Source organism: Hyaena hyaena, unplaced genomic scaffold, assembly GCF_003009895.1.
Source record: "Hyaena hyaena isolate Hyena2069 unplaced genomic scaffold, ASM300989v1 scaffold_541, whole genome shotgun sequence".
NCBI classification, from domain to species: Eukaryota; Metazoa; Chordata; class Mammalia; order Carnivora; family Hyaenidae; genus Hyaena; species Hyaena hyaena.
Genome location: NW_024081174.1, coordinates 489,006 through 510,506, shown reverse-complemented (window position 1 = coordinate 510,506; position 21,501 = coordinate 489,006). Strand labels below are relative to the sequence as shown.

General features: G+C 44.0%; 1 protein-coding gene across 2 annotated transcripts in view; it reads right to left on the bottom strand.

The window, feature by feature from the left end:
- Window positions 1-1,583: 1,583 nt before the first annotated feature.
- The window catches only part of ERCC5 (ERCC excision repair 5, endonuclease), a 33,269-nt gene continuing 13,351 nt past the window's right edge, over window positions 1,584-21,501 (bottom strand). The window contains exons 7-16 of one of the 2 annotated variants that reach the window (XM_039255708.1): window positions 19,741-19,948; window positions 18,724-19,339; window positions 18,005-18,549; window positions 14,441-14,688; window positions 10,983-11,102; window positions 10,616-10,829; window positions 9,771-9,915; window positions 5,158-5,358; window positions 3,975-4,059; window positions 1,584-2,268 (exon numbers count right to left, since the gene is read on the bottom strand). In XM_039255708.1, coding sequence (XP_039111639.1) covers window positions 1,678-2,268; window positions 3,975-4,059; window positions 5,158-5,358; window positions 9,771-9,915; window positions 10,616-10,829; window positions 10,983-11,102; window positions 14,441-14,688; window positions 18,005-18,549; window positions 18,724-19,339; window positions 19,741-19,948 — 2,973 coding nt within the window. In that variant the 3' untranslated portion in view covers window positions 1,584-1,677. The remainder of the gene's footprint in view (window positions 2,269-3,974; window positions 4,060-5,157; window positions 5,359-9,770; window positions 9,916-10,615; window positions 10,830-10,982; window positions 11,103-14,440; window positions 14,689-18,004; window positions 18,550-18,723; window positions 19,340-19,740; window positions 19,949-21,501) is intronic. The other variant, XM_039255709.1, reaches the window with a different exon arrangement.

The window sequence follows — 21,501 nt, the reverse complement described above, 5'->3', positions numbered from 1 at the left end:
GTTCAATGAGATGTTTAGGGCAAGAGGCTAACTTCCCAACCAAAGAGCAGCTAGAGGGAGATGGAGCAGGGACCTCGGCCATTCAAGAACGACAGCAACCTAGGGGATGGCTGATCCCGGGACCTTGAATGACCTTGTGGTGGGCAGCTGCCTATCCAGCTCAGACTGGCCAGCCTATTGACTAGGAGATGAATAATGGTCGAGCTTATCTAGGCCACTGCAGCACCTCTTTGCTACAGCAGCTCAGCCTTCACCCCAGCGACTGCAGGGCAAAACAAATGTAAAGTATCTATTAAAGGCAACAAAATTCAATTTTTACAAAAGTACTGTCTACAAACACATAGGCAGAAAACTCCCAATTATTAGGTAGCTTTGAGGAATGAGAACAATATTAAAAAAAGTTAATGTCCTCCCATCCCATCCCTAAAACAGTGTTCTGCTTCAAATACCTCCAGAGAAAAGAAGCATTAAAAAAAGATCCGAGTATATTTACACGGAAGTCATGGTCAACTCTAGAAGAAAGCTGCTAAAGACTGATATAAGCAGAGGAGACATTTCAAATTAGGAACGAATAAGTAATAAGCAAGGCAAAGCAGGAGCTGCAGATCAAGTATTTGAGAAGTTGGGCTAAAAGGTGAAAATAAACAAAAGCCTAAAGAAAAAGCAGCCAGCAGTCAGCCGACGGTTGTTGAAAGGTATCTGCATCTAGTATTCATCGGTGATGATTTCTATTATTTGAAGGCAGAGGGAAGAAAATCAGCCAAGACAGAAAGACCAAAGATGTCAGAAAAGACACAGACTTGGGCAGACGGTACCTCTGAAGGCCAAGGAACCCAGGCTCCAGGTAACCGCCGGCCTACTCGCAGCCTGCTCTTCACTGTAAGCAGTCAGGACATTGGCAGGCGCAGTGGGGAGAGGACTCAGCAGGAGCAGCAATAAACTCGCCGTGGCTGGGCCACTCTGGAGGACCGTGTCTGTCAGCAGTAACTGAGCTCTGGGAGCCAGCCCTGAAGTCACCCACCTACACCGGTTCAGCCACGGTCCTGAGCCCCCACAGCCATTTACACAGAAGTCAGCTTGTGACAACCAACTTATTTTAAAAGAGAAACACTGCGGTACGGAGGCTCCCATACACAGGAGGGAACCTCACAGGGGCATCACGCACCCCATCGCGGCTTCCTCATTATTTTGCTAGAACCACAGCAAACATACTCTTCAAAGGATGTTGCAGCAAAGTGAAGTTCCCTCTTGCTCTCCTCTCACGTGGCCCCAGGGGACGGAACTTCATGTAGTTGTGGGAAACTGCCACTGTTATGGAATAGGAAGTAAGGACATCTTTCCTCTCCTCTGGGTCAGGAAGTCGGGGCTGGGGGGGGATGCGTACAGACAGCGACTACTGACCAACAGAAATCCCTTCCTTACTGTCAGTGCGGTCAGAAAGCATCAGACACCGTATGCTAATAGAAATGGAATACAAGAACATAGTCAATGACGTGGAAAACACTAGAAAAATGTGACATATTAGAAAACAAGTAACTGTCAAGGTCCGCATCTGTATTTTTACAAACCACACAATACAAAAATTGTGCCAATACTTTTAATTGTTCTATTTCATCACAACGAATTCATTACGAGATGTTAAGTTATGCTCGATGACACGGAACACACTGGTTTAAATTAGCTTTTCCTCTTTTTCCCTCTGCTACCTCTCAGTTTGCCCTTTTTCTTCCCAAACACAGATCTGGCAGTCACCAGCACTGGTGCTGTCCCTGCCCGGTCATCGTCACTGGAGCTGCTGCTGGTCGAGTCTTCAATGCGGATGGGGGCAGGGCGCGCCGCGCTCCGCAAAGCCGGACGGCTGGCGGGGGGCTCCTGGGCCATGCTCCCACTTCGCAGGCTCGCTGAAGATACACACTCAGCATCCTCCCCTGAAGATGCCCCGGGTGGCGGCGAGAGGCAGGCGCCCCCCAGAAACCCGCCATGTTCACTCTGTTGCTTAGAATCCGAAAGCCTCTTTCTTTTCAGGTTTGAGGACTCTTTCTGTCTATTCTCCCGGCTTCTCTTCTGGGTTCTCCCCTGTGCCTTATCAGGGAACTCACACTCTTTCTCCATGGCAACGGACACGGCTTCTATTTCACTGGCCACTTCTTCTCTTTCTTTTCTCAGCATACATGTCACAGCTCTGTTAAGTCTCTGGCTCCTTATACCCTTAGCATCTTGTTTCTCCTGTTGAGCTAATCTAAAGAAAGAATCAATTCGGAGCTGTGTCTAAAAAAATGAAATGAAATAAAAAATCAGGCAAGTAGGTAAGCTTTCTAAAGCAAATCAAAGAGCTCCACCTTGATCAGCAGTTTGGATGACTCTCAGAGAATATGAATTCGTTCTGTCTCAAAAGCCAAATCTCTCCGACATGATTTGCTGACAGTAGATTTTATTTTCTGGATCATACTTAAAGCAGTACTTGTACCACCTCTGTCAGCCCCAAAGCCACATCTCAAATAAGGACCCCCTTCCAAGGCACTTAATGAGAGTTACATATTTCCCAGAAGCCAAAAATACCATCTTCTTTTGGGGCAACACAGTGTCATGGGGTCTGTCTCTAAATTCCTGTCTTCCCCTCTTCTGAACACATCATGCTCATGCGACACACAGAGGAGACAGCTCACAGCATTGTGCATTCGGAGTCGTAGGAAACAGGCATGCGTTTTGTTAGCAAATCCACTTTTACAAGGACAGTTACATTCGGGAAAAGCTTTATGCCTAATGTTCCTCACAGAACACATGATTTAGGAAAACCTGAAAATGGAGGGCCTACTAAGTGAACTAAAGCAGTAAGTGAAATCTCTTTGATGAAATGCAATCTGGTCATTTGAAATTACAAAAACCGTGCAATACACAGAAAATAGTCCTCTTTGATTATGGGGGGGAGCCAGATCTATCAGATTGCACTTATGTGTGACAACAAATCTATGTGGGAACGAGGAGAAGGGGGGAAATAAAAGAAAATAGACCGAAATGTTAACATCTTTGTCAGAGAAAGTAAATAATAGATAATTTTAATTCATTTTTTTCACTCTCTAATTTTGGGGAAACAAATTTATACTAACTTCTACAAGGTAAGGGAAGAAATATATTTCAATAAAGCCAACAAGCTTTCCGAGTCTGCTGGCAGTCAATGTCTGTATTACAGACAGTCCTCAAATAAGCAACAGGAGACCCTTTCTGGAAGGGCTCTCTACCTCAGTTTTACTTGTGCTTTTTCAAGACTAATTGACCTTGATGACAATAGATTTAAATATATGTATCTTACAGGATACGGTCCCGTATGCACAGGAAAACCATAAATATATGTATCTTACAGGATACGGTCCGTATGCACAGGTAAACCATTCAGGAGAAATATCTTGGAAGTTGTTCCTGGGCGGGAACAGCTTTCTGTGTGGGCAGGAACATACTCACAGATGAGCAAGACACAATTAACATACCAACTCAGGAGAACTGAGGGCCATACAAAGGCCTTGTTTCTCCTCAAAAATCTCTCCTGCCAACATGCCATAATGATGATGATTCACATATAGAATTAAGGAGCATTCGTACTTAAGGATTTAATGATCAGGATTGCTCTGGACTAGACACTTCCCAGACTTTCAAAAAATGAAAATAGCTCTGAAAAAGCAAAATATTCAACCATAAACATCTCCATGTGCGATCCATTATTAGTCCAGTTTTTTTCAAAGTCAGAATGAATATGCAAAGACACCAAAGTCCAGGCTTAAGAGTGAAATTCAAAAATGAAGACAGTGCGGTTTTCTCTTCTTCTGTTTCCTCTGTTCTCTTATCTAAAGAATAATAATTTAAAAATGCATGTCATATGCCCTAAAATAAAAGAGTAACTGGTCTATAAGAGCTGCCACTCACAGCCTTCCTGAGTTCACTCCTCCCCCGGAATTTAGGAACAGAGCTCCCAGGATTACCTGCTGAGCGTTCAGTTGCTTTAATACTGGAAACAGGGACTCATCTGTCTTCGTCCTGTTCCAGCCAAAATAACGCTGACAAAATATGCAGGCAGTTAAGGCTTCTACGTGCTTTTAAAGATATTTAAACAAGTGATAAATAAAAAGGTACAAAGAACTCAGCCTAATTCCATTCCCCAGATCTCTAAAGATTTTCATATTTATAAAGAATAGAGAGGTAAAGAAAAGAATGACAAATTCTGCAACACAATCACGTGGCACTGTGTCCTTTTCAACATCCTCTAAGACACGACATATCCAATTCTCATCAAAGACTCATTAGTACGAAGCACAGTTAACCTAGATTAACAAGTTTCAGATATCATACATACTTCTTGGGGAGAAAAATACTGTGGTTAGACTAATACTATTAAACGTTTAAACATCTATCCAAGTGATTATTTAAATATGCAGAAAGGAACATATAAATAATAATAAAGAACAAAACCAATAATCTTTTCTATTCTTTCAGAATGAATGAATACTTATTATGTGGTAGTATCTATGAATGTTTATCACTACTTATTTCCAGAAAGACCCTCTTCAACACTAAAGAGGTTATTCATGATAGCTAAAACACGGAAGCCACCCAAGTATCCAGCTATAGATGGATGAGCGAAATGTGGGGCATCCACGTAACGGAGTATGATTCAGCCATAAAAGGAAGGAGACTCTGACACACATGACAACATGGATGAGCTTTGAAGACATGATGCTAAGTGCCATAAGCCAGACATACTTCCACTTTGGGAGGTCCTCAGAGTCGTCGAATCAGAGACAGCTGACTTGTGGTGACCAGGGGCCAAGTGGAGGTGGATGGGGAGTTACTGTTCGAGGGGGACAGTTTCAGTTCTTTTCAGATGAAAACAATATGGGGGTGGAGGGCAGGGGCCGGTGCCCAACAGTATGGATGTGTGTAACGGCACTGAAGGGTACATTTAAAATCTTAAGATGATAAATTCTGTTGTGTGTATTTTAACCACACCAAAAAAAAAAAAAAAAAATCCTAAGGAGAGAGAAGAAGGAGCATCTTAGATAAACAGGATCTTAAGAAAAAGCTGATCCTAGTTCATGTTCCCTCAGTTTGCAATGGAAACACACACTTTGCTCAGTGTCCCTTTATGTTTTAAGAGTAAAAGGATATTCTCTAATTTTGTCGAGATCCGGCCTCCCCCACAGAAATGAGCCCCTGGAGTCATCCACCACGGGTCTGAGGTAAGCGTCTGCCACAGCGGGGTTCGGAAAGCCAGGTGTGAGCTGCAGCTTGCGTAACTTTGTTTTCACTTTGGTGTCATGAGGGTTAGGTCTTATCTTCTTATTATTTTGAGCTTCATGCCACCACTCTCTAGAAGACAAAGGGGACAGGCCACGACATTACAGTGGATATGCTGCAGATTCAGGCCTGTACTTAGACGTAAGATGCAAGCTCGCAGCCCATCTCCAGAACATCCAGAACAAATCCTATGACCCACTGAGGAAGAGCTGTATTATTCTGAATGTTCGTCACCACAACATGTAACGATGGCAAACACTGACTGAGCGCCTACCGGCCCGGCCCTGACGTAGCTGTTCGACATGCCAGACTGTCACACGAGCACAGTCTGACCACTGTCCTCATGTCACAGATGAAGAAACAGAACACCAGCAGAAGTCTCTAGTCACAACACCTCGCAGCCGGGACTGCTATGGTCAGACCCTGAGAATCTCCCTCCAGAGCCCACAGCTTCTCCGGGTCTCTTTCTCAGAGGTAAAATGAAGTAAAATGTATCATTTGCCTCAAACCAACTACAGTAACAATGCAAGAATATTTAAGAATATGTAAAAATGCCAAAAACATGTTAAATTTTTAAAAATGCAGAACAGGACTCTATATAAAGTATGACGTCAATTTGGGGGGAAATGCATACCTGTGGGGAAAGAGAAAAAATAAACAGGGCAATTTAAAATAAGAAAAACAGTAACAACCATTATTTTACTGTGTTAGGCAATGTTCTAAGCTAGGACAGAGCTGTTCGTGGTCTTCTTCATATTTTATTCCTTTTTCAGTTTTTTCTGAATTTATTGTGTGCATAAATTACCATGGCAAGTTCAAGACACTCCTGCCACCCACAAGTGGGGTCCGCGGCCCCTCCCTCAAGCCAGGTGGGCTCTGTGACCGTGAAGTGATGCTGGGCCAGGTCTGGAGGGGCTGCAGTTTCCGCAACCTGACCCTCAGAGACTCCACCTGGGAAGCAGCTGACATACGGTGAGGACGCCCCGGCTCTTGAGGAGGTCCAGACGGACTGGGCTGCCCTTCTGGCTGAGCCCCTGGCTGACCGTCGGCACCGTGGGCCCAACCCAGGGCTCCGTCTCCAGTGGGTCCTCTAGCCCAGCTAAGCCACCCCTAGACACACGTGGAATCCGACAAGACACGTCCACGCAGCCCCACCAACTGCAGATTCGTGGGCAAAATCACTGGCTGCCACTGAAGCCACTGAGGTTTAAAGTATTTTGTAATACGGCAGGAGATAACCAGAAAAACTGATAACATTTAGAAAAAATGAACGGCATAAAGTTAAAATAAAACCATAAAGATAACGCTCACCGAATACACCTTCAATGGAACTTCAAAAAAAAAAAGGGGGGGGGCGCCTTGGTGGCTCAGTCGGTTAAGCGTCCGACTTCGGCTCAGGTCATGATCTCACGGTTAGTGAGTTCGAGCCCCATGTAGGGCTCTGTGCTGACAGCTCAGAGCCTGGAACCTGCTTCGGATTCTGTGGCTCCCTCTCTCTCTGACTCTTCCCTGCACATGTTGTCTCTCTCTCTCAAAAATAAATAAAACATTTAAAAATTAAAAAAAAAAAAAAACCTCTATCTCATGTTCCACTGCTTCACATACTAATTTACTATTAGTATTAGAAACTCATGGGACGCCTGGGTGGCTCAGTCAGGTAAGTATCCGACTTCGGCTTAGGTCATGATCTCGCGGTTCGTGGGTTCGAGCCCCACGTCGGGCTCTGTGCTGACTGCCAGCTCAGGGCCTGGAGCCTGTCTTTGAATTCTGTGACTCCCTCTGTCTCCGACCCTCCCTTGCTCACGCTGTCTCTATCTCCCTCTCTAAAATAAATAAAACATTTTAAAAATAAAAAAAGAAACCCTCAGATTTGCTCGCAGCTGGCCCCACCTCACCGATGCTGGGGCGCCATCTAGTGTTGAAAAATATAACTGCAGTTTCCACTGCAGGACCAAAATGAAAATCGGAAAACACGCCCTGTTTTACGATACTGTTTCCAAGAGCGCACAAAGAGAATACCTGTCATTCTTCCCCACTCTCTTTTGAGTTTTCTCCTCTGAGATAAGTAATTAGGATTGTCAGCTAGGAGGATCCGCACAACACGCTGAGCACACATCACACTACCTCCTTAAAGCAAGAGGGCCAGGCACTCACATAAGACGCAGCCGGCCGTGGGGCCAGGAGCCCTGGGGACAGGAGCCGTGGGGCCAGGAGAGGGAGCTGGGTGGCTGTCGTAAGACTGAAGGGTCTGTGCCCCGGCCAGGCCAGCTGGCTGGACTGCTGTTCTCCGGCCCTGCTCTTTCTATTTGGGCCCAGTGTTTTCAGATCCCATTTCCTCCAAATTTTCTGTGAAACCTGCCAATTTACATGTTGGCACCCAATTCAAAATCGAAGCCCCTTTTTGTGGGCCAAACGATGCCCAGCGGCGCTGAGCCCAGCAGGCAGGCCCAGAGTGGCTCCACCTCTCAGGGCTGGCGGCGGGGACTGGCCACAGTCAGCTGGGGAGAAAGGGAAGCAGAAGAGAAAACAGGCAACATGGGCGATCTTCCTGCCCTTCTGCCTCCCTTCCCGCCCTTTCCCTCCGCACTGGTGTTCTCGGTGTTCTCGCTGCCGGGCCAGGCACGGCTGATGCTGCTCTCTGCCGACGACCAGCAGAGACGGCTCAGCGGGCTCTGAAAATGTACACCACTCAACTGACAACAAACAAGCTAAATTTGTTGGGAGAAAAAGAACGGCATAAACAGGCATTCACTGTATTACAAATGCAAGTTTTCAACCAACAAAAAAAATTGGGATATCAAACTGAAAAGCTAAATACCATTTTTACTTATCCTAAAAGAACAATCAGGCAAGAACCGAAACCTATGTCTATAAAGACACTCAAGTCATGCTTGTTTAGACTTTAAAAAAATAAAAATAACAACCGGCATCTAATTAATTAATCATGACACATCAAGACTACCACGGAGTCATTAAAAACTGACACTAGGGGCATCTTGTGGCTCAAACGGCTAAGTCTTGATTTCAGCTCAGGTCATGATCTCATGGTCATGAGACTAAGACTCACATCAGGTTCTGTGCTGGGCATGAAGCCTGCTTAAGATTCTCTCTCCCTCTGCCCCTCTCTCCTGCTCGTGGTCTTGTTCTCTTTCTCTCCCTCTTCTCTCTCAAAAAAAAAAAAATAAATAAATAAATAAAAATTTTAAAAGACCCTGATAATAACCTATACACTGTAAAAAGTAGATGGCATCATCCCATTCTTATAAGAAGAAATACACACTCATATGAGGACACACGTATGTATGTGTCTGTATATATATAATGGATAGAGTATACTGTACATAGAAAAGTCTAAAGTTATATAAACCAAACTGTTAACTGTAACCATCGTTTTAATTCATTTCATAATTTTTCTATAATTATTTGTATAATAAAGTTATTTGTAGTTTTTCAAGTTATTGATATACCATGACATACGAGCTACCCAGTAAGTTACTCCCGGTATATTACTTCCTCAATACTATGCAAATTATGAAGAGAGAGATAGAGAAAGCATAAAATCAATACACTGGTGTGTGTGCCACAGCTGCAGTACAGCAAACATTAAAACCATTTCCGTATTTAAGTTTTAATTTTAATCCCTGATCCTTTAGAGCAGAACATCTGAGTCTTTTTCAGACACAGGAGCTATATCTGGAAAGAACTCTGAAGAATCATTAAGTCAACTACTACCAAACAGTATCTCGTGACAAGGTTAGAAATGCCATCACAACCTCACAAATGGACTAAAAACCACTGCACTGTGAAATCTATAGTATTGCGACTTACAGTCCAAGTTTTTTTTTTTAATGCCATCGAGGACCAGCCTGGAAAAGAAGGACCTTCACAGACATAGTCCTCACTACCAGCGTCTCGGGACCCCCATCATGGACAAGTGTACCCCAAGGACAGCACAACCCTGGCTCTGGCTGGGAGGCAGCCCCACCACTGGACACACCTGAGTACACGCAGCGAGGAGGACAGCATCATACCTCCACGCCGCCTTGGCTGACCGCTCAGAACTCGTCACGCACACAAATACAGGTACGCGTTTGCTTCTCTTCTCGCCCGAGAGCTTGGAGCCCCCTGAGAGCGCAGCCTAGACTCAGCCATCGCTCCTACCCCAGCCTCACAGGCTGTCTGACACATAGTACCTACTCAGTAATTATCTGAATGAATGAAATGGAAATTTCTACTGGCCTAGGACATCCCACAGGCCTGGCTATATACCCTTGAACTAGGATAAGCCTGGTGCCTCTAAAAACACTGTCTCAGATTTCACTGAACTATAGAAAAGGGAAAACAAATTTCATAACCCAATCAATCCCTCCTGTTTTCCCAATGAACAGTGATTTGCAACAGTTCATAATGTAAATAATGGTTCTGTTTGTTACATTACGTACTTACACAAACATCTGAATTAAAGAAATTAACAAAGAACTTACGAGAATTTTAGGAGAGGTTCCAGGCCGTGTCCAGGGAACTCTTTGAGAATTTCCATGGCTGTAATACAACCTACCGTTGGTATTCCTTCTGTATAATCACTTCCAAGCAAATAGGCCAAATTTATTAATTTGCTCCGGTCTAGTCCTATGAAAGTAAAACTCATTTTATATTTTTTAACATTTTTACTAGAACACACCAAGCAAGCCTCTGCCTCAGGGCCTCTGCACTCTCTAGGTCCTTTGACACGCTCATCCCTAAGGTATGTACAACACTCGCTACCTATTAGTTACCTATTAGTAGAGCTTTTCGTTACCACAACTCTATATACGACAACACACACTTCCTGTGCCTGCAGGTCGCCCTCTCCTCTTTCATAGCTTTATTTTTCTATACGGTACTTATGTCAAATTATGATTTACACTTATCATCTGTTTCTCCCACCAGACTTTCATTCTCCGCTGTTTCCCCACTGCCAAGAACAACAACTGGCCAGGGGAATCGACACATACCCAGAGGAGCTGACGGAGGGCCACGAAGCTCACAACCCCAGCAGGGGTGACTCCCACCTGCCGCCCCATCCCTGCCACCTCCCACTTACTCTGGAGACCTCAGGGAAGCAAAGTCTAAGCAGGTCAGGTAATTAAAAATGCAGAACAGGCCTAACCATTACTAGGGCTTTAATTCTTAATTCTAATTCAAAAATCCTATTCCTCTACATAAGCAAAAGATCACGTACGTGAGAACGGGTATAGACCTACCATTTCCACGAATACATTAAAGTAGTTCCTCGGAAAGCAAAAAAGTCACGACACAATCTCAAAGTGACCATACTCTGAAGCCTTACCAAGTTGGTTGTGAAAGTCCACATACTGGTAATATTCCACAAACTTGTTTTTATTAAAAAAGTTTTTATAGACATGCCGGGCTCCAAACAGCCAAATATCACTGTCATCGGTGATTGTTCCAGAAGTCTGATCAGTCAGGTCCAGGAGGGCGCACTGAGCCTCTGCTTCCATGGGAGCCTCGATGTAGGGGACGCCAAACAGGCGAAGAAGTTCCTGGAGAGTGACAGACCCGCAACGACCCCTGTCAGATGGCCTTGACCAGCAATGGGAGCCACGTCAACAGCTCCCTTAGCGGGCTCCCTCGGGGAATCGGTTACGGAGAAGGGGGCGGGCACGGCTGAGGGAGGCCTGAGCCGGGACACCCACCTGGCTCTCCAGGAACATCTGCCCCGTGACGGTAGCAGCAATGCGCTCCTGCTGCTGCTTCTGTGCGGTCAGTGAACTCTGCTGTGCCAACAGGTCGCTCTCCAGACTTTCCAGTTCCTCCTATAAAGTAATTTCATCTCTAGATAATCATATTAATAGTCCAATGAAACTCCTTTCTTACAGAAAGGCTGCATTTAGTCTGAATAAATTACCACATAAGCTTTCCTCCTTATGACGTTTTCCGCTCGGATTTCGGAGCAAGCCTACAATTTCTGTAGCTCCCTCACTAAATCACAGGAGGTGGAGAAGCTACATAAAAGAAGAGCCATCAGCAAGAACAAGATGCAGACAGACAGAAGCTGCGTGTAAAGAACCCGTGGAGGGTGGGGGGCGGGCTGGCTCAGCCGGTAGAGCCTGGGACTCTGGATCTTGCACTTGTGAGTTCAAGCCCCAAGTAGTGTGTAGAGATTACTTAAAATACAAAGATCTTTAAGAAAGAAAGCAAGCTGTGGTATACATGCATACAGTGAAAGTACTATTCAGCCATAAAAAAAAAAAAAAAAAACAACAACAATGAAATCTTGCCTCTTGGGACAACATGGCTAGACCTCGAGGACATTATGCTAGTAAAATAAATCAGAGAAACACAAATACCATCTGATCTCTCTCATAGGTAGAATCTAAAAAAAGTTTTTTAATTAAAAAATTTTTAAAAAGTGCAGACACAGAGAATAAATTGGTGGTTGCTGGGGGGCTGGGGAGGGGAAAGAAATGGGTAAACTGTTGAGTTTGGGTTTTTTTTTTTACTTTACACAAATTGAATTTTAAAAATCAGAGTGTGAGATGCCACTTCCCACCCAGTAGGATGACAAAATCAAAAGGACAGACATTAGTACGTGTTGACAAGGATATGGAGAAGCGGGACACTTGTGCACTCCTGGTGGCAATGTGCAGCCACTTTAGAAAACAGCCTGATGAACCCTCAAAAGATTAAACACAGGTGCCCTGTGACCCAGCAAGTCCATCTGCTAGGTGTGTACCACAGAGAAATGAAAGCTTACATCCTCACAAAACCTGTAGGAGAGCAGCACTGTTCATGATAGCCAAAAAGGGCAAAGAACCCAAATGCTCATCAAATGGACAAAAGAATGAATAAAATGTGGTATGTGTCCATACAGTGGAATACTGTTTGGCAATAAAAAGAAATAAAGTACTGGGGCGCCTGGCTGGCTCAGTCAGTTAAACGTGTGACCGCTGATTGTAGCTCAGGTCGTGATCTCACGGTACGTGAGTCTGAGCCGTGCATCAGGCTCTGTGCTGACGATGCAGGGCCTGCTCGGGATTCACTCTCTCCCTCTCCTTCTCTGCCTCTTCCGGCTTGCTCACTATCTCTCTCTCCCTCAAAATAAATAAATAAACTTTAAAACAATTAAAAACTTAAAGAAAAAGAAGAAAGCACTAACACACACTACAATATGGATGGACCTTGAAAACGTTCTGCTAAACGAATGGAGCCAGAAACAAAAGACACAACTTGCATGATCCCATTTGTATGAAACGTCTAGAAAAGACAAATCCAGAGACAGAAAATCAATGAGTGGTTCACAGGGGCTGAGCGGAAGAGATGGGGTGTGACCGCTAATCAGTACAGGGTTTCTTTTTGAGGCGATGCACAGATTCTAAAATTGTGATGGTTGCGGAATTCTGTGCATATGCTAAAAGCTATGAATTCTAAAAAATAAAATCAATTTCCCTAACATCAAAATACTTGGAGATAAATATAACAAAGGATGTGTAAGACTGATGCATAGAAAACTGCAAAACCCTGCTAAGAAAACTGAAAAGATCAGAATGAATCAAGATATATCCTGTGTTCCCAGCCCAGAAGATACAGTGTTGCTAAAATGCTAATTCTCCCCAAATCGATCTGTATATTCAGTGCAAACCTTAAGCATTTTTCATACAAATTGAGAAGCTAATTCTAAAATTTATATGGAAATGCACAGAATTTACTACAGTGAAGCAACTTTAAAAAAACAAGGTCAGAAGACTCAACTTCACATTGTCTCATTTCAAGAGTTTGTGTAAAACTACAATTTGTGATGTTTTAGTTGATTTTGGCATATGATACAAGACACCAAAGCTCTTTTGTTTTTCTAGCACCACTGAAAAGACAGTCCTTTCTCCATCCGGCTGCCTTTGTAGCTCTGTTGAGAATCTGTTGTCCCTACATGCATGGATCCATTTCTGTACTTTCTAGTAAGTTCTGTTGATCGATGTGTCTATCTTTATGCCAAGAGCAAACTGTCTTGATTATTGTTGTTTGGTTCTGTTGCTAGACTCTATTTTGTTCTACTGATCCATGTGTCTACCCTTGAGCCAATAAAATACTGCCCTGATTACTGCAGCTTTATAGTAAATCTTTTTTTTTTTTTTTAATGTTTATTCTTCTTGAGACAGACAGAGACCGAGACAGAGTAAGCAGGGGAGGGGCAGAGAGAAAGGGAGACTCAGAATCTGAAGCAGGCTCCAGGCTCTGAGTTATCAGCACAGATACAAACCCACAGACTGCGAGATCATGACCTGAGCCAAAGTCAGACACTTAACCAACTGAGCCACCCAGGCTCCCCTTATAGTAAATCTTGATATCAAGTAGTATAAGTCCTCCAATTTTTTTCGTTTGCAAAATTGTTTTGACTACTCTAGTTTCTTTGCTTTTGCATGTAAATTTTAGAACCGGCTTGTTAATATCCATCAAAAAATTCTGCTTGGGTTTTACTGGAATTCCATTCATCTATGGGTCAGTTTGGGAAGAAGTGGCATCTTAATGATACTGAGTCTCCCCATCCAAAACCACATGTATTTAGGTCTTCCCCAATTTCTATCATTAGTGTTTGCAATTTTGAAATAAGTATCTTCACATATGTTGTGAGTTTGACACACAAGTATTTTATGCCTTTAGGTGCTGCTGTATGTGGTTCTTGCAGTGGACTGAATTGTGTTCCCCCAAAACCCACATGTTAAAGCCCTAAACCCAGATGTGACTGCATCTGCAGATGGTGTCTTTAGGAGATAATTAGGATTACGTGAGGTTATGAAGGGTGGAGTCCTAATCTGATAGGATTGTAGCCTTAATAAAAAGAGGGATCTCCCTCCCTCCCTCCCTACTCCTTCCTCTCTCCCTCTAGCAGCCCCCTCCCCCGCCCCTCTATATAAGGAAGAGGCAAGGAGGCAGCTGTCTACAAGCCAGAAAGAGCCCTCACCAGGAACCAACACCAGCCTGCACCTTGATCTCAGACTGCCCAATCCCCAGAACTATGAAAGTGTAAGTGTGTTATTTAAGGGGGAAAAAATGCAAATAGCTAATAAATGTTCATCCAGTAACTCCTTGAAGCTCAAACGCTACCTAACTTGGCTCTTTCTTAGCAATAAGTTAAAACTCAGTGTCATATTATTACCAAATTAATATCTTGCCATTCATTGAGTGAACTGTCTGCCTCTTTTTCAGCTTCTTCACATGGCTCAATATCCAAGGCCTCACTTCCAGAGTCGTGTCTTAGGAGGCCCTCGGAATCAGCAGTGGCTTCTTCTGTCTCAGTTCCTATTGATTCCTCTTCATCTTGTCCAGAAGGAGGTCTGGAAGCTTCATGTAACTCAGCTTGAAGTTCGTCACTACTAGGGACACTCTGGACTTCAATGAAACTTCCTGTACCAAAATGAACAAGATCACTTTATATAAGTGAAACATTTAAATTAACCTGAAATCATCGAGAGCTTTCCAAAGTATCCTTAAAAATAATTTATCCTTGGGTCACCTGGGTGGCTCAGTCGGTTAAGTGCCCGACTCTTGATTTTGGCTCAAATCATGATCTCACTCAAATCATGGGATTCTCTCTCTCTCTCTCTTCCCCTCCCCTGCTTGTGCTGTCCCTGTCTCAAAATACATAAGTAAACTTTTTAAAAATTTTGAGAATGTTTTACCCTGAAAAGATTTGAATTTAATAGAAAACATGTAATAACATATTACAGTAAAAATATTTAATAGTAAAGGTCTATAATTTCACAATAAGCCTTTTCCATTACATAAACTGGCACTGCCTTTGAAGTTAGGAACCAAGTTTTCAAAGATCTGCATATAAGCTTTATACAAATATGCTCTCTAAGTTAATATTGCTTCAAAGTTCAAAAGGAGAATAATCAGAGGATGTAAACAATCATGTAGGTTGTTAAATATGTTTTCATGCTACTTCACTATGCACAAAGCAAAGAATAAAGCTGTGACTTGTGGAAAGAATCCTGGATAAGTACTCAGGGGAAATAGCTCTTCTCTTCCACTTGCCTTCCCTCCGCTCTTGCATCTTTTCTTTTCTTAAAAAAACATTGATCCCCTTCCTTCCCTTCAGGTGGAGGAGGGTGGATTTCAGGATACAAAAACGACAGATGGGCTGGAGATCTCATAATGGGGACTGGGGCCAAGAAGACAGCCAGGACCAAAATGGACACCAATGGGATCAGATGGTTACAAATCAAGAGAGAATAAGCAATAAGTTAATATATTAAGGACAATGTGAGTAAAGTTTCTCACTGTTCAGAAAGGAAATTATAACAAAGGTGGAGGCTAATATGAAATCTGTGATACTAGATTTGAATGCAGATATCAATATGAACTCATAGATTTGTATATATGTAATTCATATTTATTTGTAGAAAAATAAATATAGATGGGTGTGTGCACATAAATATATTTCCTGGCTTTGTTCCTGAGAGGGCCTGAAGCGATGACACCCCAGTAATGGTGAGCACACTCCGTGTCAGATCTTGGGTTTCTAAACATCACGCTCCATTACAAGGAACTAGGGCTTTTGGGTGAACTAGTTGGATCCAGGGGTGGGACAGGGCAGGAAAAGTAGAAAATAAGTCTGGAATTTCTTGATCAGAAAGTAAAGAAATGCCCAAAACATAATGGGGAATTGTCCAAAGTCACAGGAGTCAGCCTGAAGGGGTCCCCACTGGCCAAAGCTAAGGCGATTCCAGCAATAAAGTATGACAGCATCATAAGTCACAATAATCATAATAAATGCTTGAGTCCACACTGATATAAAAAAAATAATGGGAAAATGGGAGAAATCTTCCTTATAGAAAGATGTAAACCAAAAAGTATATAAGGAACAGTGGAACTAAAAAACTACCACTTGGCAAGAAGCCTGGGTGGCTGTCAGTTGATCGTCCAGCTCTTGATTTCGGCTCAGGTCATGATGTCACAGTTGTGAGATCGAGCCCACAGCAGGCTCTGAGCTGGCCACTGACCCTGCTTAAGATACTCTCTGCCCCTCCCTGGCTGGCACACATGCACACTCTTTCTCTCAAAAAAAACAAAAACAAAAACAAAAACAAAAAAAACCACCCCTACCATTTGGCAACCATCACAGTAATCATTTATTTAGGTAAAATTCATCAACGAATGCTAAAACAAGTGGAAAAAGGTTTGTTCAGAAACAGCCTATTTACACAGCCTCAAAAATTCCTTTCCATGAAATACTAATTACAAGGAATGAAACAAGCAGACACCAGGAAAAAAGCTTGTGTGTGTGTATAGTCAATTCTTGTTATTCACAGCAGTATGTTCTATATAGTCACTGGGAACTCTGACTCCACAGTCATTGTTCACAGAGTAAATATATTTATAATCTCAAATCCTAAAAACAACCTATCTTGGTAAATTCTATTTTCTTTATCTTACAAAAGAGGAAATGAGGTTTAGGAGAGTTAAGAGACTTGCCTGGGCTGCCCCACTAACAGGTGGCAGAACTGGGATTCAAACCCCATCCAAGAAGCCCCTGAGTCACAGCTTTTGGTCTACACTGCACTGCTCCCTTCCATACTCACACTCTGGTCACCCTGTAGGACAGGGGAAACAAGACACAGTGACACCTTGTTCATCTTCAGCTGGGAACAGTATGGCAACTCAAACTGTTAGCCACTTTATTCAGGTCCATGAATGACCACAAAGATACTACTGATAAGTATTGATGTGGGCATTACAAATAAATTTTAGTAAATAAGCAACTTTGCAAATAAGAAACCTGTAAATAATGAGGACCGGCCATATGTGGGGCGCCTGGGTGGCCCAGTCGGTTAAGTCTCCAACTTCAGCTCAGGTCATGATCTCATGGTTCATGGTTCAAGCCCCACGTCTGGCTGTGTGCTGACGGTGCAGCGCCTGGAGCCTGCTTCAGATTCTGTGTCTCCCTCTGTCTCTCTGCCCCTCCCCTCCTTGTGCGCTCTCGCTCTGTCTCCCTCTCTATCAAAAATAAACATTAAAAAAAATAAGGAGCAGCCATATAGAAGTCTATGTAGGTATAAATACATATAGACAAAGAGACATGATGGCGCAAATGTGGTAAAATGCTAGCCACTGAGGTACTGGGTAAAGGAACTAGAATGTTTTGTAATAGTCTTTCAATTTTATTAAGTTTGTTATTATTTCAAAACAAGAAGTTAAAAAAAAAACTAAACCTTTACCTTTTCCAACTAAGGTACTCTCTCCTTTTATTATTTAATTTAAATTCTTTAATGTTTTTTATTTATTTTTGAGAGAAAGACAGAGCGTGAGCAAGGGAGGGGCAGAGACAGAAAGAGACACAGAATCCAAAGCAGGTTCCAGGCTCCCAGTTGTCAGTACAGAGCTCATGCAGGGCTTAAACCTACAAACCACGAGACCATGACCTGAGCCCAGGTTGAACACTTAACCAACTGAGCCAGTTAGGGCCCCCCTTTAATTTCTTTCTTTGTGATTCTTTATTTTTGAGAGAGAGAGACAGAGATAGAGCCTGAGCGGGGGACTCCCTCCTTTTAAAAACAATAGAAAGAACTTATTGTCCTTGGGAAAGTCATTTCACCTCTCTGCGTCCCTAGTTCCTCGCCTGAATAAAGCAGGAACGAGACTACACTAACGGACCCCTCGGTCCCTGCAGACTGAAAACCCCGCGGCTCCGCACCTCTGAACCAGCACAAGCACCTACCGTCAGAGTCACTTTCTTCAGAGTCGATATCCGTGGGCTCCGCAGATTTCGGAAGGGAAATGAAGTCCTGGTCTGCCAATTCCACTGTCTCGACTTCTTGGATGGTTTTCAGGAAATTCTCACACTCTTTAGCATCAAATGATCCCGCATTTTCGAAATTACTTTTTGCCTCTGAAGGGACACTTTGTATATTACTCGTTTCATGCAAAACGACAGTGCCAGTGATTTTAGAAAGAGGACTTTTTTCACATTCTGCTTCGTCCTCGCTTGAAAGAACAGAGGAATCATATTTACCGCCCGCGGCACAAAGGTCTGCTTGCGGCCCAGGCACGCTGGCCTGTGTGTCATTCCTCCTCGACACTGACTTTGAACTCGTGGGCGGTGGGGAAGCGGGTTCCCCACCCCGGGGTGCGGGCGCGGCGCCCTCTGAAGGAACTGCGTCTTCTCTACCCCTAACTGCAGGCTCATCATATTTACCGCCGGCGGCAGGAAGGTCTGCTTGTGGCTCAGGCACGCTGGCCTGTGTGTCATTCGTCGACACTGACCTTGAACTCGTGGGCGGTGGGGGAGCGGGTTCCCCACCCTGGGGCGCGGCGCCCTCTGAAGGAACTGCGTCTTCTCTACCCCTAACTGCGGACTCATCATATTTACCGCCGGCGGCACGAAGGTCTTCTTGCGGCCCAGGCACACTGGCGCGTGTGTCGTTCGTCGACACTGACCTTGAACTCGTGGGCGGTGCTGGAGCGGGAGCGGGTTCCCCACCGCGGGGCCCCACCGCCGTCTGAAAGGCGTCGCTGGCCACCTGACTCGGGGACGTTTCTTGCTCTGGAACTCGAGATTCGCCGACGGGCCGTGACAAACGTGCCGAGTCGGTCGGCCGCTGGCCACCGTCAGGGCGGGTCTCGCGCTCCCGCGCCGAGTGGACGCGGGTCAGGGGGGCCCCTGCTGGCAACGGCGGCCCTGTGCCAGCGCCCGCTCGCAGGCCTTCGGCGGTGTCCTCAGGGGGACCGTCCCCGGGGGGCTTCTCCGGCTCCGCCCCCGTCTGCGCTTCTGCGTCGTCGTCGTCCTCAAGGGCCTTCTGAATGGCCCAGAGAGTCCGCGGTGACACGGGTGCGCTGCGCGCGGCGGGCTGCCCCCCGCCCTCCTCCTCCGAGCTGCCCCCCAGCAAGGCGGCCTGCAGGGCCAGGGACGTTCCCGGAGAAGGAGGCGCGGCGGCCTCTTCCTGCGGGCCCAGTTTCTCACAAGGGGAGGCCTTCACGTCCAGATACTTGCTGTGCTCTTGGCTGGAAGGAGGAGCCTCCGAACCCACCTCTGCAGCCTTCTTAGCCTGAACACCTAGGGAAGAATTGAAATCTCTCTCAATCCGTAGTTTTCCAATGAGACAATATACTTCTAGTATGATGAATAAAACAATACTGGTTCTCATGAATGAAATTGTAACTTCATTTAATCAGCACTGAGTCAATTCGTTAATTTTAAAGTGGGCTGGTTGCGAACACTGACTAACGTATAGATCCGCTGGATGGCTACACTGTACACCTGAAATGAATATGACATTGTATGTTAATTATACTGGAATTAAATAAATGTTAAAGTCGTAAATTACAGAAATAAAAATAACGCGCGTTGGTACAGTAGTAGGAAATTCGTTAACAGCTACATACACTTAAGACGGCACAAGTAGGGCCTGGTGCATAGAATTCAGAAACATGATAATAAGTGACGGTGCCCGGTACCTCTTATCAAGATGTAATGTGAAGTGTCTTCAGAAACCACTCTCCTCGACTCTATCTCCTTCAAAAAGCCCCCTTCATCTTCGTATTGTCTTTGGATTTGTCCTGACTGTTGCTGATTCATTTCCCTTTGGACATTTTCTATGTGTTGGTTTAGATAGTTTTTTTTAAGCAAGCCTTTGAGCTGGTACTGTGAAAAGTCATTAGACTCCTAAAAGAAAATAAATAATTCTTTTGTATTAAATACAGATAACATTCCCACATTTCCATGTCTCAAAAGGGGACAAAGAACAATTGATTTTTTTCCCATTGATGATATCTTCATATTATGAAAGTAAAATTTGAATACTAGCAAAAAAACTGTAACTGCCTTATTAAAAAAAAAGTCTTTAGAACAGAAAGAACTGGACAAAAGAAATCATGGATACTGTTTATGACTTAACCATTTACTCAAACAACATTTATTGAGCATGTAATGCACGCCACGCACTGTGACACTTTGGTCATGGCTTAACAGACAGGCGACCTTCCATAATGCAAGTAAATATGCAAGTAAGGTGCCTAGCACAGTCCCTGACCTTTAAAAGACACCCTGTAAATCACAACAGTCACAGTTATTAATGATAAGTTAACATTTATAAAGCATTTCCTGTGAAGGCATTCTAAGAGCTTTTACGTATCTTCGCATATTATTTCCAACCACCCCACGAGACACATGCCATTTTCCCCACTTACAAATGAAGAAGCTGAGACGAACAGGTGAAATAACCTCCCTAGGGTTGCAAGGCTACTAAGTGGTAGATGTGGGATCAAAAGCAGGCTGCCAACCTTATATTGTTTCTATTACTATCATACTATTATGCTACTATTTACCATCATTACTATTATCAACATTGCATTTGTCCAATGTACAGAAGACACAAAGGTCTGACCTGGCTGACTCAGAACTTCCCTTTGCTATCAGAAGCACAGATTCAGTGAGCAGCGGAGCCACACTGCCCTGCCATCTACAGGTCCCAGGCTCCATGTGGCAGGAAGAGAACGAAGGGGAGAAAATCATTAGGGACCGTCTCCCTTTGTCCCATGCCTTCCCACCTTTGCTTACATAACCCGAATTGTATCTCCTCAAAGGCCAGTCAGAGATCCTTTCACACTTAAGAAATAAAGCACTTGATACAGACTGAGCCTGGATTTTCCCCCTGAAATGAAAATAAATTTACTCCTATCCTTTGTACATCATTTCTATATACCTTCATATTTTCCTATGTTCACATACTTCATGGAAAAACAAAGGAGTGATGGGGAAGAGCGCCTCTCTGCCTTTTTCATATTTTTGGTATCAATTTAAGAAATGTTCAAAAGTCTGTAGAAAAAAAATCACTACATCCATTCATCAGGAATAATGCTGCTACAAAATGCATATTCTGTCCTCCAGTGAGTTAGAGAACGATGTGAGAAATCATCAGTGGTAGCAGTAGAAAGGGAAACAAAGCTCATTCACCCACTAAAGTTGGCAGTTAGCTAACGGTATAGCACGATCAGGAGACAAGCTTGACTCCAGCTACGCACACCACCGGCTCCAGGTTTCTGTGGCTGTAGAGCCCCCACAAATGCTCCAAGTTGTGGAATTTACCACTCGATTCTCTATTACCACTGTCTAGAAAGAGGAAGAGGGAAGAAGGAGGTCCAACTGCATTTCTAGGCCTGTAGCCAAGGAAGAAATACCTGGAATTTCAAGTTGGAACATACTTTTCCATTGTGATT